A 17,321-nucleotide genomic window follows, 5' to 3' on the forward strand; every position below is an offset into this window, starting at 1 on the left:
CACTTACTGCGTGGTTTTCCCACGCCTAGGTTTTCACAACATCCACTCTCTTTAGAGTCTAACGTTGTGTTTTCAAAATGACGAGAAAGGCAGAATGTCTCGAGCCACTTCTTGTTCACTATAGAGTATGCATTCCCTCCTCTTGGGTGAGTTTCTGTGGCCTTGAGACTGACGATGCTGGTTCCCTAGGGCTGCGGCAGGAACTCTAAGGAGCAGCACGCTCTGAAGCACTACCTGACGCCGAGGTCCGAGCCCCACTGTCTGGTGCTCAGTTTGGATAACTGGAGTGTCTGGTGAGTTTCAGCTGCCTGGCTGGACGTTATTTGAGAAGGGAGGCATTTGAAATGTTTAAGGAGCAAGAAAGTTAACATTTTTGTGTTTGTTTAAAGCCACCGCTCGCAGAAGGCTGGAGACGGTGATGTTAGGAGAAACTTCTCCTTAGTACTGCACTAGCACAACACGTGTAGCTGCAGGAGACTCGGGCCCTCGTCCTTTTCTCTTGCTTGTGATACTGTACAGCGTATGGTGGGTTGTTTCCATTTTAACAACTGGGACACCAAGAACAAATTCCAGATGGACAGGGCAGAGTCAAACTTTGGCAATGATTTTACACGACAGTACTTTTCACATCTTTAAAAACCACTTACACAGCAATGTTCACGGAACATTACCTGACAGCTAGAGGCCCGAAGCACGAATTCGTGCAAGAGTAGGCCTTCGCAGCTTCGGCTTCGTCCGGAAGGTCTTCTGGATGGTCATTCCGCTCTTCAGTCGTTCGGTTGATTTGCATATGACGCTTCTATTATTATAGGTCATAAAATTTGTTAATTTTGATGATGTAGGTTTGTACTTTGAAATATGCATAGAGAAAACTTGTGACTTTAATGTTATAAGTAGCCATTTCAAGTACTATGTTTGTTGTATTTTTCACAGTATTTATATGTAGCCATAATTTGGGCTAATGTTATTAATAGTAAACCAGAGTTTAATATGGACAGTCTTCTGTAAGAAAACATACAAGCTTTATTTTTATTTTTTTATTTTATTAGTAGAATAATTTGATGGTTATACACTTTGGATTCCAGGAATCATAATTTGTGCCCTTTTTGGTTGTTAGTTTGTCATTTTTTTTTCTGTGGTCTTTGGGACGCAGGTGTTACCTATGTGATGATGAGGTCCAGTATTGCAGTTCAAACCGATTGGGTCAGATGGTTGATTATGTTAGGAAACAAGCCCGTCTTACAGCTCCAGAATCAGGTAAAAAAATCATTGGTTCCTTAATAGATACGGTAATGTTGACTTATATATCTGCTGATATTTGATTAATTTACTGGACTACCCAGTATTGCATATAGGTGAGTAATATTGATTATGGTTGACTTTACACTATGAACCTATTTTTGGTTTAAGGATGTAAAACTGAAAACATAGATAATTCTAAGGTGTTAGAGTTAGAAGGGAATCAGAAGTCACCTCGTCCCACGTGATGAAGGGTCTGGCCTCATTAAGGGCAGTCACACTCTGTTCCCATGCCCTCCCTGCACAGGGGCTTAAGGTCGACCTGCTTTATTTCATTTTAAGACTTAAATTATTTTTTTAATATATATTTTTTATTGATTTCAGAGAGGAAGGGAGAGGGAAGAGAGAGAGAAACATCAGTGATGAGAATCATTGATCCCCCTTCTGGGGATTGAGCACACAACCCAGGTATGTTGCCCTTGACTGGAATTGAACCTGAGACCCTTCAGTCCACAGGCTAACACTCCACTGAGCCAAACCAGCTAGGGCAAAGTCGACCTGCTTTAGACTGAACTTAATCTTGTTTGGATGATATAAAAGTAAAATACTTGTAAGTCCTTCAAAAGGCCAGATACTTCTCAGGTATTTTTCACACATAATTAAATTAATTGGGTGCTATGCATCCTTAAGCTTTAAGTTTGTGCAGGTTTTTACAAACACAGAAGTATCTTTGGCAGAGCCAGAATTGTTTGTTCCTAACTTCAGGGTGCGTTTTTGAACTCATTACAAATTTTATTTCATGTCTACATTCTTTACTTGGTTGCTCTGTATTCCAGTTGCACAAGGTAAGATATGCTTATTTGTGCATTAACAAAGAAAACTTTGTGCATTAACAAAGGGGTTGTTGCTAAAAAGCATATCCTGTTTGGTTTTAGTTGTCAGACTAATGCTCACCTCAGTTTTGAATATTTTATTTTATTGGTTTTTCTCTCTCAATGGTAGTTTACTTATATTTATTAGAAAACATTTAAAATTAAAGCAGGTGGTAAATAATGATAGTGGGTAAAATTCACAAACTCCAGTACTTCGTCCTCAGTGTAAATTTGCATTCGATATGGCTATATTACACATTTTGCTAAATCATTTTTTCTTTCTTTTTTTTTCTAAAGCAGCAAAAGATAATGGTAGCATTGAACTTGAAAATAAAAAATTAGAAAAGGAGAGTAAAAATGAACAAGAGAGAGAGAAAAAGGAAAACATGGCTAAAGAAACTTCCATGAATTATACTTCTCAAATAACTGTGAAAGGACTCAGTAATTTGGGAAACACGTGTTTCTTCAATGCAGTTATGCAGGTGCCAGCGTTAATTTTCCTCCTATGAAAATTAAGTATCTCCCTGTTTGTTACTTCCAGTATTGAGCTTTTTCGCCCTAAGTAATTTATTCCGATGTTTTCAAAGAAAACTCAAGGAAGTGCTTACTTTGCATGCCAGTTAAATTCTGCTGAAGGGTACAGTCGGGTTCAAAACAAACATGACCCCTGCCCTCAGGACTTGCCCTTGGTGGGGGGGCGTGGGGCACGGGCGAACCCAGGACAGAGCAGTGGGTGCATGGGCTGCAAGGACCGTGGTGGAGGTGGGTGGTGGAGAATGCCTTTCCCAGGGGCTGCTTGTGCCGGGAATTGAAGTGCCGATGAGCATGGAGAGTGGGCAGAAGAGCATCCGCTGCTTGTTTCCTGGATAGAGAGTTGAGACTGCAATGTGGGGAGTGACTTTGTGTTTGGATCGAATGGTTGATTTGTCTTGAGATAACTTTCCTTTTCCATCCTGCATTCCAGAATTTGTCACAAACACCAGTGCTAAGAGAACTACTGAAAGAAGTAAAAATGTCTGGAACCATTGTAAAAATTGAACCACCTGACTTGGCACTAACAGTATGTACTTTAAAATTTTCTTTATAATCACGAATGTTCCTTTGTGAATATCCATATTTTAAGTTATTTTAAAGCATTAATGCTCATTTTCATCATTTTTGTTTGCTGTGTTTTAGGCTACCAACTTAATGACTTTCCCACTAACAGAAAGTATAAGGAGCCTTCCCATTTCTTTGCTGCTTCTTTGCTGTGTCCTGCTGTGCTCTCTCGTGTGTGGCTTCCTTCTTGGAAATGTTGTGGATGTTTGTGAGGCCCTGGGCATACAAAAGTGTAGCCACATGAATTTCACCTTACCTTTTGCATTAGGTCTTTTGCTTCTTAAGTATTCTAAGTCCCTGATCATCTAAAACTAAACCAGTAGAACTGAATTCTTCATAAAACAGTCTGTGACCAGAAACTTTCTACATCTGTTGATGTGTATTTTGAACTTTTGAGTAGACAGCTCAATCAGGCACATTGACAGTATAGGTTAACGAGTTACATTTCACTAAAATAAATGATTCCTAGTTTGGAATGAAGAGAGTATTTTTTGTTCCCGTCTTCAGGAGCCCTTGGAAATTCACCTTGAGCCTCCGGGCCCTCTTACTTTGGCCATGAGCCAGTTTCTCAGTGAGATGCAAGAGACCTCAAAGGGAATTGTGACACCTAAGGAACTCTTCTCCCAGGTCTGTAAGAAGTGAGTATCTGCGTTGAGTGTGCCTTCATTGCCTAAGTCAGATGCTGAGAAATTCTATGCAAATTCATAGCACTAGGGCCAACCGAGTGCATACATTAAAGCTTCGTCTATTGCATTTGGATTAAAGAACATGTGCTTTATGTGACAGTGAAATCTGCCAAGGGTGTTGTTAGACTAAACAGAAATTTTGAGAAACCAGAGCACATCGAGATTTGGGATATGATCCTAAGACTTTTGTAAAAAGAGCTTCACATTTTAGTGGACTCGTCATCACTGTCCTCTGTCTCTGTTTCCCTTTCTTCTGTAGAGCAGTGCGCTTCAGAGGCTACCAGCAGCAGGACAGCCAGGAGCTGCTCCGGTACTTACTGGACGGGATGAGAGCAGAAGAGCACCAAGTCAGCATGTTTATAGCCTCGTCTCACTAACTCTGCTGTCGTTTGGTATCTTAAGGGGCATTAAAGCAGTGAAAGGAGTCACTGAGGCCACTGGATCGGAAAGATGTTTTTTCTGCACCAGCCCTTTCAGTGTGGCTTAGTCATTAGAGTGATGATGAGCATTAGAGATGATGCTCCTCCTCATGATGTTCTGTGTTGTGTGACGTCCCAGCATCACGTCCTGCAGGGTTCTGTGGTCCGGGCCGCACCCGCGAACTCTCGTTCCCACCGCAGCGCCTCACTCTGATTCTGAGTGGGACTCTGCACAGCCTTTCGAGTCTGGGAAGCACAGTGGCCTCGAGTGATGAATAACGTGTTGTCCATGTTGTGTTGCTGTCACGTTGATGAGCCTTAGGGCTTAACTCTTTATATGGATCAGCGGGTGGTAACATTGGTTTTGTTATATGTCGTTTTGCTTAAAGTCACAGAATCTACAGACGACGTTAAGTGAAGATTCACTATATATTAACTCACATTGTATGAGTCGGGACATTTGTTGCATTTTAAAGTTTTTGTTACTTGCCAGGATGGAAAGTAATGTACTTGGGGATGTGAATATAATTAATAATAGTAATAATGTAGTGATAACAACTAATATTTATTTTGCTCTTATTTTATGTCAAGCTCTGTGCTTAGTATTTTATATGAATAGCTTAGTCTTCACAGCCATTCTTCGAGGTAGATGTGGTTACCGTCCCCTCGCTCCTAGATTCTGGAGCTAGGCTGCAGGAAGCCTCAAGTCCTCTAGTGATGGGCGGGCTGTCTGGCTGGAGTCTGTCCCTGTGGCTCCTCAAACCGTCCTGCCTCTAGGACGCAGCTCAGTGGTCTCTGCAAAGGAGACGGGCCTGTTCTGAAAGTTTTGGTTTGAGTAGGTTAAAATTTTGAAATGATAAGACAGTGCCTTTTCCATGGGTTAGTGGTTTTATAAGTATAATTCTTTTTAGCTCCTTGAATTAATTTTGAAAATGTGATTTTAGAAATATTAATTTTTATTCAGTAAGTTTGGAGAGCTAATTCTTGATCACTTTCTTGACTTGATCACATATTTTCTAAGGAAAATAATTATAAAATTTTAAATTTAATAGTATGCATATATTCATTTTATTACTTTTAGAGAGTGAGTAAAGGAATTCTTAAAGCATTTGGTAATTCTACTGAAAAATTGGATGAAGAACTAAAAAATAAAGTTAAAGGTAATGTTTGACTTTTTGAACTAAACCACTGTCGTTGAATTCCTCTGCCCTTAGGTGCAGATGCCTGCACATGTACTTCGCATCCGGTTATTAACATATACTTTCTCTTTATCACCATTGACCTTTAAAACTTGTTCAATACTTCAAAGATGGATATTTTACAGAAATTAAACTTCTGATGTATTCTTTTTATTCAATGTTATAGTGACATTTACAAAGATAGAGCTAAGATGACATCACAATTTGATTTTTCAAAAGCTTAAACTTCTAGTTAGCAGTAATGAGTGAAGTACGCTTGTCGGTGTTAGCTGGCAGTAGCTGGTTGATTATCATGGAGCCAAACGCTCTGACTGTTGTTGGCAGTTAGCGACCCGGCACCGGTCTGTCTCGGGGGCTCTGAGGTCAGGACTCCTCTCTGCCTCCTGTCGCCGCAGTCGCCCCCGCTGGGTGCTGAGCCCTGGAAATGGGGTTGGTGCAACCGAGGAGCTACATCTTTATTTTTACTTAATTTTAATTAATTTAATTTAAATGCCTGCAAGACCAGTGGCTACTGTGTTGTAAACCACAATTTAGAATCAACAGATAGCAACTCTCTGCCTCTGGGTGCCCCTCAGGGCCTGGCTGGTAACAGAAGGACTCTCTCCTGCTGTCACCACCTGTCACAACATGTGTTTCTGTATAAATTGACATCTGCTATTTGAATAAAGTATGTAAATTCCACCTATTTAGAAAAAGGGGTGGCCAGGTAGTAAAATTATGTTCCCTTATACTAAATTTATCAAGATTATTTCTGGAACATAGGAAAATAAAAGAATTTTGTCTGAAACATTTTCCTGAAGGTTTTTCTTTGTTTGTTTTGCTCTGGTTGTAAGTGGAGCTCAGTCTTAGCCACCAGAAAGCAGGTGACGCGCATTGTTGCCCCAGCTTGCTGCCGAGTGTGAGACGTCAGCCTGGACAGAGCGAGTGTCGTCCAGCCTCGCTTGTCTGCTCGCCTCTCTGTGGAGACAGACAAACAGAACGTCTCCCTGCCTTGCACAGTTTGTTTTCCACTGACTAGGTCTTGGATGAGAACTTTCTCTTTCTCACGAGATGTGACAGTGTGGAATTTGTTGCGCTCAAAAGTGCAGTATATGCCGCTGATTATAGCATAAAAATAAAATCATGGTAATTTTATGGATAGAGAAAGACAAGTCTGAGATAGGAAATTAAGAAGTAAAATTTTAGGGCTAGAGAGATTAAGAAGTTGTAGCGTATTCAATTAATTTTGTAAGTGTAATTGATACATTTCCCCCTTACAGATTATGAGAAGAAAAAATCAGTGCCGAGTTTTGTGGACCGCATCTTCGGTGGGGAGCTCACGAGCACGATCATGTGTGACGAGTGCAGAACGGTGAGTGGCGGTCGTGCTGGGGACTCACTGCCAAGCAGCCTGCCAGCTGTGCTTTCAAACAGAGGCTGCACCACAGCCGTCCTCGGGCCACCGGGTGCTGTTTGCTGCTGGCAGGGGGCCCTCTTGATATTGGAAGAAGTGATTCACGTGTTTTGCTTCCCTGACCCACAGTTCTCAGTGCTGTATTTTTCAAAGCTTAGGCCCCCGCCCCCAATCTTACTCTATGATGTTTACAGTGAATCTTTTCCTTCCTTTTACGTTTTCTTTTTTGGTTGGTTAAGGTCTCCTTGGTTCATGAGTCTTTCCTTGACTTGTCTCTACCAGTTTTAGATGATCAGGTAAGACTATTGAGTTCATTTTATTTAAGTAGATCTTTTTCCTGTTTAGATTTTATGGGGGAGCCTTGTCACCTTTTCCAAGTGTGTACATCACTAGCCTGTGAAGAATTTTTCTTAAATAGTTGAATGAAGAATGGGGTAAATACTTTTTTTACAAAAAAAAGAGGGGACTGTGGTTGGAATTCTTTATAGTTAAATTGGTTAGTTTATATGTAAAGATGTATTTTTTTCATACTAAAAGTTATTTATTTTCATTATTTAAGACTAACCACAAATCCCTTACAGTCCTAAGTTCGTAGGTGTTAATAAAGACTATCTCAGTTTTAAGCCATATGAATTTGGTTTCTAGTAGTAGTAGGAAAAAAGAAAACAAGATATGAATTTTGGATAAATTATTATTCAACTTAATATGAATTGGGTCCTTTTAATCACTGTTACGTGGTGATTAAAGTCTTACAAATTTATTTTCTCTTTCCCCAAAACTGTCATTTCCACACAAAGAAAAAAATGAATAAAAAGAAACACCTGCATGGGGACGGGGAGATGATGGGGACAGAAAGGGCACTTGGAAGTGGACAGGCCATCGGGCTGCGGCCCGTGTCGAATGCGGTGGCTGCGTGCCTTCTGTCGCCCTTCCCTGTGGACTTCCCTTTCTGACTGTGGGTTTGCTTGTTTTGTCAGGATACGAAGAGTGCTGTTTAGTATTTGAGATGAACAAATTTTGTCCCGGGTATATTTTCAAACATTGTGGGAAAGCAATTACTGTAAAATAGGAGTAGAAAAACATTTATGTAGTCTCTTCATCAAATAGTAGTTGTGAAATTTTATTTTTGGCCCATTTTTTTTCCATATTTTAAGAGTGGTAAGAAAAGTATAAATGATAAAAATCTGAAAAAGACAATGGAGAACGAAGATAAAGACAGCGAGGAAGAAAAAGATAACGACACTTACATAAAAGAGAGAAATGATATTCCGTCAGGAATAAGCAAGCACTTGCAGAAAAAAGCAAAGAAGCAAGCCAAAAAGCAGGCCAAGGTGAGTCACTGGGGGAAGGCCACACTCCTCTAGCTCCCGTTTGAACGACTGCGTGAGTCGGACCGACGTGGCGGACAGGCCTCGTTGTATAGCCGGCACTTTCACTTGGTCGTCCCAGAGCCGTCCCCTGCGTGCTCTCTGCTGGAAATCTCTTCCAGTAGATGCCAAGAAAAGGGACAGCTTTTAAAAAGGTTTAGTTCATTTTTAACGTTTTTGAGTTATTTATTCATTGACATCCAAACTTTAAAAATACATTCATTCATATGTACAGGTCCTCTTGACCCCCGTCCTTTTATGATACTCATAACCACTTCACAAGCTCATGTGTTCTCTGGAGTTTCTTTTGGAAAATATGATCAAATACAAGGATGTTTTTATCTCCTTTTAGAAATTATGCACGTGGTTTTGGACTTTGTTTTTTGTTTGTTTCTACTTTATTAGATTCTTGGTCTTTCCATTTAGGACACAAACATTTGTTTTTTAAATATTTTTATTTAAGAAAGAGGAAGGGAGAGGGGGAGAGAGAGAATCATCAATGATGAGAGAGTATTATTGATTGGCTGTCTTCTGCACGCCCCACATTGGGGATCGAGCCCGCAACCCGGGCCTGTGCCCTGACCGGGAAGTAAACGCTGACCTCCTGGTTCATAGGTCGAGCTCAGTCCCTGAGCCACACCAGCCAGGCAGGTTGTACCAATTTTTATTCCCACTGGCAACATCGGAGACTTGCTTTTTCTCCTTGTCCTCAACGACAGTGTGTTCTCAGGCTCTCAGGCGTCTAGATTTCTGCCCGTCTGATGGCGGCAGATAGTAACTTACTGCAGCTTATTCTCCACTTATTTTAATGTAAGTGAAATTCAGCAGATTTTTATGTTTAAGAGTCATTTGTGTTTCATTTAAAGTATTCACTTACGTCCTTTCCCTATTTTTATTTTTTCTAATTGAGCTTATTGAGGTGAAATTGGTTAATGAAATTCTATAGGTCTCGGGTACAGTTCTACAATACGTCATGTGTGTCGCATCTTTCTTTCAGGTGTGACTGTTCTTACTGAATCACTTGGGAGACTGTTTGTGTCCTGTGCTCCCTTCTGCCCCTCTGTTCACGTTAGCCTCCCGGGCCTGTCCTCTTAGTTACAGCCAGATGGTGACCCGTCTTCAGGCAGGACTCTCGATGAAATAAAGGCCTTTGTCCCTCCGCGTGGAAATAGGCTGCAAATGGACAGTCCTCTGTACACAGGCTTCCTTGCTTCTCCCAACTTGGGAACATTTGTTTCCTGAATGTTTCCCTCCGTCTCTCTGTCCACAGTAGCCCTGTCTCCTCAGGGAAACCAGCCTGAGTTGTGTGTGTAAAGCAAGCCTGTCAAACTCAAAGGCTACAACGGGCCATGTAAGATTTAAGTTTATGTGGCCGCAAAATAACAAGTTTCAGTTTTCGTAGAAACGTAGGTTTAGTTCGATAGAGACATGCTGAATACAAAGGGCTGAAATAAATGAGTCATCGTTAACATAAAATAATAGAACACTTAAATAAAAATTAATATTTTTCTTGAACATTAACCTACCAGACACTGAATAACTGCACAAATTAATAAACGTAATGCAAATAAACCTATTTTTCTTTTCTCCGAAAGCAAAATATTTCCTGTTGCGCACACCAAACACGTCAGCCCAAGATGAATGACGTGGCCACCGGCTGCTAAAATATTTGCTGCTGGTGTCAGTGGAAATGGTGCACCTGCGTGTACAGTGTGTAAGGGGAATGAATGCAACACGATTATAGTCACCAGTCATTAGCGAACGTTATAGTTCGTTATTAATTATGTATAACAGGATATCGTAAAAATTAAGTTACAAAATTTTTATTAAAACGTTTCTTATTATATTGGCTGGGCCGCAAAAATATTCGTTGTGGGCCACGAGTTTGACATGTTTTGTGTAAAGTCACTAGAGGGTATAACAGTCTACTGCTCTGTCCAGAGCACTCTTAGAACATCCTGCACATTTTTATTTGCCCTAGTATGACGGTGGTTTGCTGATTGGTGATAGTTTATTCCTGCTTTCAATCAAAAACCTTTTCTTCAAAACTTATTTGATCCCTGATAGTAAAGGAACTCTTAGGATCAGTTTTGGGAATAAATTCTTCCTTATCAACAACTTTATTTTTGATGAATAAGCAAGAGAACCTGATGTGTTACATGTATGCTCTTTCTCTTCCTCTCTCTCAATTTTTAAAAAAATGTTTTATGCTTTTTACACAGAACCAGCGAAGGCAACAAAAAATTCAAGGAAAAGTTCTTCATTTAAATGATGTCTGTGCCTTGGACCATCTTGAAGATAATGAGTGTGAGGCTGAAATGTCAGTTGAGGGAGAAGTGGATATTAAATCCGACCATATCTCACAAGAGGAAGTTATAAATAACGAATATTGTGTTAATCAGAATGACTTGAATGGCCAAGAGAAAATGATAGAAAATGTAACTGACAATCAAAAATTCACAGAGGACGTAGATGTGAAAAGTGTCAGTGTGGATAACGACCTGGAGGTTTTGTCATCTTCTCCCACTGACTGTCCCGGGAGTTTGAACGGTGCCTGCCTGGATGCGGGGGGCGGTGGGGAAGTGGACATTTCTAGGGGTTTCCAGAACCTGCACTTGGATGCTGCTCTTCACCCTGACGACATACATCTGGAGATTCTGAATGGCAGCCCTGCTCCCGGGACCACGCTGTACGAGTGTGTGGGCCAAGATCCAGAAACTGCCTTCTGTACCCTTGCGAACAGGGACGCGTCCAGTGCTGATGAGTGCTCCATCCAGCACTGCTTATACCAGTTCACCCAGAACGAGAAGCTCCGAGATGCCAACAAGCTGCTGTGTGAAGTGTGCACCCGCAGACAGTGTGGTGCACCAAAGGCAAACCTAAAAGGTACTGGTCCCTCCCAGAGAGCACACTCGGTGTGGGGCATGTGCTGCCGTCGGCAGGGCACTGCTGCTCATTGTGTCAGGACTTGGATGGCACCAGAAAATTCTCTCCATCTAAATATTCGACTAGGAGGTCGGATTACCGACCTTGATTGTGGGGCTTCCCAACAGTGTGCCCTTGGGACTCCTCCCCTGTGGGTCAACGGTCCCGCGGGCATGGTCACAGCGGGACCCTGGCGGGGAGTGGCGGCTGCCTTGCTCCTCAGTTTCCCACCAGCATTGGGATGGCCCTCACCTCCTTCCTCCCAGGAAGCCACACTTTTTTTTTTTTTAATTTTTTAAAATACATTTTATTGATTTTTTTTACAGAGAGGAAGGGAGAGGGATAGAGAGTTAGAAACATTGATGAGAGAGAAACATGGATCAGCTGCCTCCTGCACACCCCCCACTGGGGATGTGCCCACAACCAAGGTACATGCCCTTGACCGGAATTGAAACTGGGCCCCTTCAAGTCCGCAGGCCGACGCTCTATCCACTGAGCCAAACCGGTTAGGGCTTTTTTAAAAAAAATATATTTTATTGATTTTTTTTCAGAGAGGAAGGGAGAGGGAGAGAGAGTTAGAAACAAGGAAGCCACACTTTAATTCCTCAGGTACTAACTAAAGGGACATGCCCAGTGCGAGGTCCTGGGTGCAAGGCTTTCTCAGCCTCCCTCAGAGGGAGGAAGAGGAGCTTGGGGGAGTGGGACAGGGACTGTGGATGCTTAAGGACGCTTGCTAGATTGAATCGTTGAAACTAATTTTCAAGTCTAGTTTTTCATGTATTGACATGTCAACACAGAATAAACTTTTGATTCCACAATTGTTTTATTTTTTAAAAATTTTTTAAAAATATATTTTATTGGTTTTTTACAGAGGAAGGGAGAGGGATAGAGATTTAGAAACATCGATGAGAGAGAAACATCAATCAGCTGCCTCCTGCACACCCCCTACTGGGGATGTGCCTGCAACCAAGGTACATGCCCTTGACTGGAATCAAACCTGGGACCCTTCAGTCCGGAGGCCGACGCTCTATCCACTGAGCCAAACTGGTTAGGGCCACAATTCTGTTTAGAGCAGGTGTTGACAAACTAGTCCAGTGTGGCCTGCGCCTGTTTTTGTATGGTCTCTGGGGAAATGCTTTTCATACATAAATATTTGAAAGTTTATTTTATGGTAGAAAACACTAACTCTGAGCCCCAGTTAATTAAATGTTCTCTCTCCAAAAGTAATTACATTATTTTCTTCAGTAGACTCGATCGTACTTTATTACATTTTGAGTTCCATCAGTAAAAATTGGTGGAAGTTTTTAATCTGATGTATAAATACCTACAAAATCCTTGATTGTTCCTTAGTCCATAAAGCCTAAAATATTTACCTGGTCCTTTCCAGAAAGTGTACAGTTCTGGCTTTTTCATCACAGACTGAATGTCTTCGAGTTCTAAAATGTTCACACTGCTATATTTTTTTCTTTTTTTAGGTGAAAAGAAACATGTTTACACCAATGCCAAAAAGCAGATGTTGATTTCTCTCGCTCCTCCTGTTCTCACCCTTCATTTGAAGCGATTTCAGCAGATACCCATTTGTTACCTGAAATTTACTTTGAACATGTAACACCTGCTTTATGTCTCAACATAATACTTTTCTTTGGTTTTCTTTTACTTAATTCTAACGTCAAAGAAATATGAAAGTAAATACGTGTTTGTAAGACAAAAGTTTTGATTAAGGTGTTTTACTAGAATTCACGTTGCTCTTTTTAGTAATGTTAGCATTGTGCTCTAACCTTAGTTTTAGGTTAAAAAAGACCAGTTTCCCAGTTACATACCCCACTTAGAGCTGGCCCCAGTGGAGGCTGAGTGCTTCTCAGAAGAGTATTCTGCTCAGTTTTAAGCATCAGATCCGCAGGTCTAACGTGGCTTTCCTCGTTGCCAAAGCAGAAACGCCGAGTTTCCTCACAGGAGCACGTAGCCACACCGACCAGCTCACAGTCAGGGAGAGACACTGAAGTAGGGCGGTGGGGCTGCAGTTTCCTTACCATGTACAGCTTGTGCCGGACAAGAACCTAAATCTGTTCCTCTTTTCCAGGCTGGTTTTAACCTACGCAAAATTAACAAACACATAAAATTTCCGGAGATCTTAGATTTGGCTCCTTTTTGTACTGCTAAATGTAAGGTAGGTAAAGTGTTCTTGGGAAAATCCTTCAAAGGGAAATCATCTTACTTCCCCAAATAGAGCAGCAGCTCACCAAGTGTGAAGTGGAGGAGCATTTCTGAGTGGAGTGGACCTTTGGCTTCTGTGCCTTCACTTTCAAGATCTGTGATGAATTGTTTTGAATGTTAGCGTTATTTCAGTTCAGCATGTTTTGAACTCCCATTATTGTGGCAGACGTTGTCTGGAACTGAGAGCACAAAACTAAAGGTGAGCAGACATATTAACAGGCAGTCTGTCTAATGAGGCTCAGTGGCAAGATTGGTGCACACAGAGCAAGGTGGTTCCAGGGAGGTTTTGTTGAGTGGACACGTCTCAGCCAGCACTAGAGTAGGACTGGTGCGGCGAGTGGAGTGGCCATGTGAGGTGGTGTGGGGGGGTGCAACAGTTCTGGAGCTCACAGGACAAGGTCTGGGGAGTGTGGGGAGCTGAGCTAGGAACCTGGCTTTATTAGGCGAGCAGTGCGGAGCCACAGAAAGGGGTCATTGAAGATCTGTGTATCACATGGGTTCTTGCTGAAGCCTGGAGGCTGGGCTTTGAGGAGGAAATGACTAGAGGCAGAGGAACGAGTTGGGAGGCTGTTGAGTTCAGTCTGTGGATGCTGGGCTTAAACTAGGGCAGGAGGAAAATTAACCAGACTTGTGGTCAGTTGGCCTGCAATATAAGACAGAGTCCTTTCCATAAATGCTGAGGGTGACCCAGAAAGAGGGGTTGAGCGTAGATTCCGGGGCCTGGCTGAATGACTGGGTGTGTGGGCAGAGGGAATGCCATACATTGATGTGGGAAACCCACGAAGGGCAGGTGGAGAAAGTTGATAAAGGGTTCTGTTTGGGAAGGACTTGGATGAACTTGTTTGAGGCCCAGGGCAGAGGCAAGGATTTGGCCATCAGTGCTAGATGGTGGTTAAAGCTGGGAGGTAAACGCAGAGCTCTGGCTGTCAATGATCTCCAGGTGGAAGATGTGTCCAGTTTAAATACGCCAGTCTAAGTACATCCAAAGTTTTACTTTATCCACGAAACTTGAAATGATAGGAATTCCTCTTCCCAATCTAAACTTTGCTTTGAAGCAGATTTCAGAGATGGCAGGTAGTGAATTGCAATTAGTATGTTCGTAGGCCACTGCCACTTTTGCTGGTAGCTTTGAATACAGGGCATCAGAAATCCAGCTTTTGCCTAAAATGCCAGTGCCCTTTGTTGAGGCTTCAAGGGAAGGGCCACGTGTCCTTGACATCAGAGTTTCAGAGAACAAGACTGGAAAGGGGTATAGACTAAACAGTAGAGAGATCACGGTAAATTTTTCAAGTGCTGGTAACTTCCAAGGGTTGAGACAGGAGATACTGGGGATAAAGCAGGTAGATCCGTTAAGAGGCTTTGTGAAAAGGAAAAATGGCAGGTCCTTGAACATTTTAAGTCTGGGAGACTTGGTAGGTTTGGAGGTCAAGAGGAAAATCTAGAAGTTGAAGATACAAAAGGTAAAGGTCCTTGATGTGGGGAAGACCCTGAGGATGAGGACGTGGCACTACAGGGCAAACAGGCCCTCTGCAGTGTAGGTGAGGCTGTGCCTCAGTGTCCTGCAGGGGGAGGGGAGGCCGGTTTCTGGGAAGGACAGCCCAGGACAAGTGACAGGGCTGTGCAGTCACCACCCACACGTACAATTGTTCCCCAGCAACAGCAGCTGTGTGGGTGGGTTTGTGATAAACTGGATGTGGTGGCCATGCTGGTGCGGGTGGAAGGTTATTTGTGATGCTCATGGTCTGTTCTCGAACGCAAATGGGCATTGGAACCACCAGGGAATCACTAGGCCCCGCGGGGTCTGAGCATCTGCATTTCTAAGCTCTCAGGTGGTCCCCGTGCTGCTGTTCTGTTACACTGAGTCTCGAAGATACAGATTTTATCTGGGAATGAGACCAAGAGGCAGGAAGAAATGGGACTGGAGGGTCCTGTTAGGATGCGGAGTCCAGGTGAAGCGAGGCTGGCGTAGCTGTGCACCAGATTGGACTTTCAGTCAGAATCCTGACAGCTCTGAGTGACGAAGCTGACCTAGAATGGCAGGGACAGTACTGAGAGTCTGATGGACAGTCCCTGAGGAGGGTGGCTGGATTTGGGGTGAAGCAGCATTGAGCTCAGTGAATAGGGGTACCGATGACAGCGGGGTGTACACAGCACCACTGGAGGGCGGGTGCTGGTTGGCAGCAGCCCCAGCTGGAGGTGCCTGTCCACGTCCATCCAGCCTGTAATGAGCGGGTCTGAGGAGCCCCCTCTGCTCTAGACAGGGACCGAGGCCAGAGGCAGAGCCAGCCCCTCACTGAACCCAGGGGTGGGGGTTGGATGTTTTGAAATGTGACTGGTAGTTTTTAGCAGGACCAAGGGTGAGTGGTTGAGGCCTTTGGGATTATTTGATCCCAGCTCTCCAGAAGGAACTCGGGCAGGAAACGACACCATGGGGTGGCCTCTTTGTAGGAAGCCTGGGCTTGGCTCAGTGGGCGACCTCTGAAGTACAACTGTCTTGCCCACATTTCCTGTGTAAATGTGATGAGAACTAACATCTGGGTCCTGTCCGGTTCTACAGAATGTGGCTGAAGAAAGCACCAGGGTGCTGTACTCCCTGTACGGAGTCGTGGAGCACAGCGGTACCTTGATGTCCGGGCACTACACTGCCTACACCAAGGCGAGAATGGCAAACAGTCGTCTGTCTGACCTTGTTCTCCGCGGGGATGTCCCCCAAGGTGAGCCCATTCAGTTCTGGTAACTTGGCATACACGTGGCAAACCCAAAAGTGAGTAACGGGAACCGTTCCATTTACACTTAATTTTCCGTCTCCTCTGCAGATTTTGAAATGGAATCAACCAAAGGGCAGTGGTTTCACATCAGCGACAGCCACGTGCAAGCTGTGCCTACAACGAAAGTCCTGAACTCACAAGCGTACCTCCTGTTTTATGAGAGAATACTCTAAGTTTTTATAACAGCTGTGATAAAAATAAACAAGTGAAGACTAACTAAATCATGTTCACGGTAAATTACGCCCACACCAGGAGAAATCATGTGCTGAAACATTGAAGGAAACACCTGCAGATTGACCACGGTTTTGTCCTGTCATCTGTCGTCATGGTGTTCCTGCCTGCTCCCAGGTTCTGGACGGATTCTGAATCAAGTCCTCTGGTTAACGTGTCTGTGGTGGTTACAGCACATCAATAAACTGACTTACCCCAACACTTGTTTTATTACAAGAAAGATGGTGAATTGTGTTGACTTACCCCCACCAAGTACCATGTGACTGGCTAAGGAAGCTTCACTACATGTGCCAACTTTATGAACATAGGTATTTGGTATTGGCAGTGGTGTGTGACAGGCAGAAGCGTGTCTTTAACACTGATGCCACGGTGGGCACGGCTGCGTGCAGGCTAACTGCAATTAACTGGCACCAGGCACCAGCTCCCTTCAACGCCAGCGTGTCGAGGGAGCCTGCAAACTGTCCGCCCAGTCCATTCCCTTTACCAAGCCTGTCAACAGTCCTGGGAGTTTCTCTAGGAATTTCTTTGATGACAGGAACCCTGGACTATGAAGTTACTGAAGAGGTGTCACTTTGTAACGTGTAGGGCTTAGCTGGGACCCTGTCAGCCATAGTGCTTCTAAAAGTCCTTCAGAACACCAAAAATATAAAATTTGAAAGTTTTCCAACACAAATGTGACACGTCCCATAAAAATCAGTTAGCTTTTACTGATCTTATGAAAGCAAACTTGGTTAATTTGTACGGGTCAGGAGGGGCATGCTCAGCTGTATCTCAGCATCTTTGCACTTTGCTGCTAGAGTAAGGATTTCAACCCTTCACTGCTAATGAAACAAGTTACTGTGAGTCTTAGGGTTTCCAGAGTTGTGATAAAAACTGGTCTGTCACACCCCTTCACAAGGCCAAGTCCCGC

At 43.2% G+C, this 17,321-nt stretch overlaps 1 protein-coding gene across 8 annotated transcripts in view; it reads left to right on the top strand.

Annotated features, from left to right (window-relative positions):
- The window catches only part of USP16 (ubiquitin specific peptidase 16), a 26,744-nt gene extending 10,113 nt beyond the window's left edge, over positions 1–16,631 (top strand). For 3 of the 8 annotated variants that reach the window (XM_005861730.2, XM_005861729.2, XM_014536034.1), the window contains 15 exons: positions 190–293; positions 1,154–1,257; positions 2,409–2,593; positions 3,076–3,171; positions 3,717–3,847; positions 4,155–4,242; positions 5,396–5,474; positions 6,773–6,864; positions 7,146–7,202; positions 8,061–8,237; positions 10,496–11,159; positions 12,674–12,768; positions 13,279–13,365; positions 15,970–16,126; positions 16,229–16,631. In XM_005861730.2, coding sequence (XP_005861792.1) covers positions 190–293; positions 1,154–1,257; positions 2,409–2,593; positions 3,076–3,171; positions 3,717–3,847; positions 4,155–4,242; positions 5,396–5,474; positions 6,773–6,864; positions 7,146–7,202; positions 8,061–8,237; positions 10,496–11,159; positions 12,674–12,768; positions 13,279–13,365; positions 15,970–16,126; positions 16,229–16,353 — 2,241 coding nt within the window. In that variant the 3' untranslated portion in view covers positions 16,354–16,631. Of the gene's footprint in view, positions 1–189; positions 294–1,153; positions 1,258–2,408; positions 2,594–3,075; positions 3,172–3,716; positions 3,848–4,154; positions 4,247–5,395; positions 5,475–6,772; positions 6,865–7,145; positions 7,203–8,060; positions 8,238–10,495; positions 11,160–12,673; positions 12,769–13,278; positions 13,366–15,969; positions 16,127–16,228 lie in introns of all 8 variants that reach the window. The other 5 variants (XM_014536031.1, XM_014536032.1, XM_014536033.1 and 2 more) reach the window with 5 other exon arrangements.
- The last annotated feature ends 690 nt before the right edge of the window (positions 16,632–17,321 follow it).

The sequence above is a fragment of the Myotis brandtii genome, unplaced genomic scaffold (genome assembly GCF_000412655.1).
Source record: "Myotis brandtii unplaced genomic scaffold, ASM41265v1 scaffold1557, whole genome shotgun sequence".
NCBI lineage: Eukaryota > Metazoa > Chordata > Mammalia > Chiroptera > Vespertilionidae > Myotis > Myotis brandtii.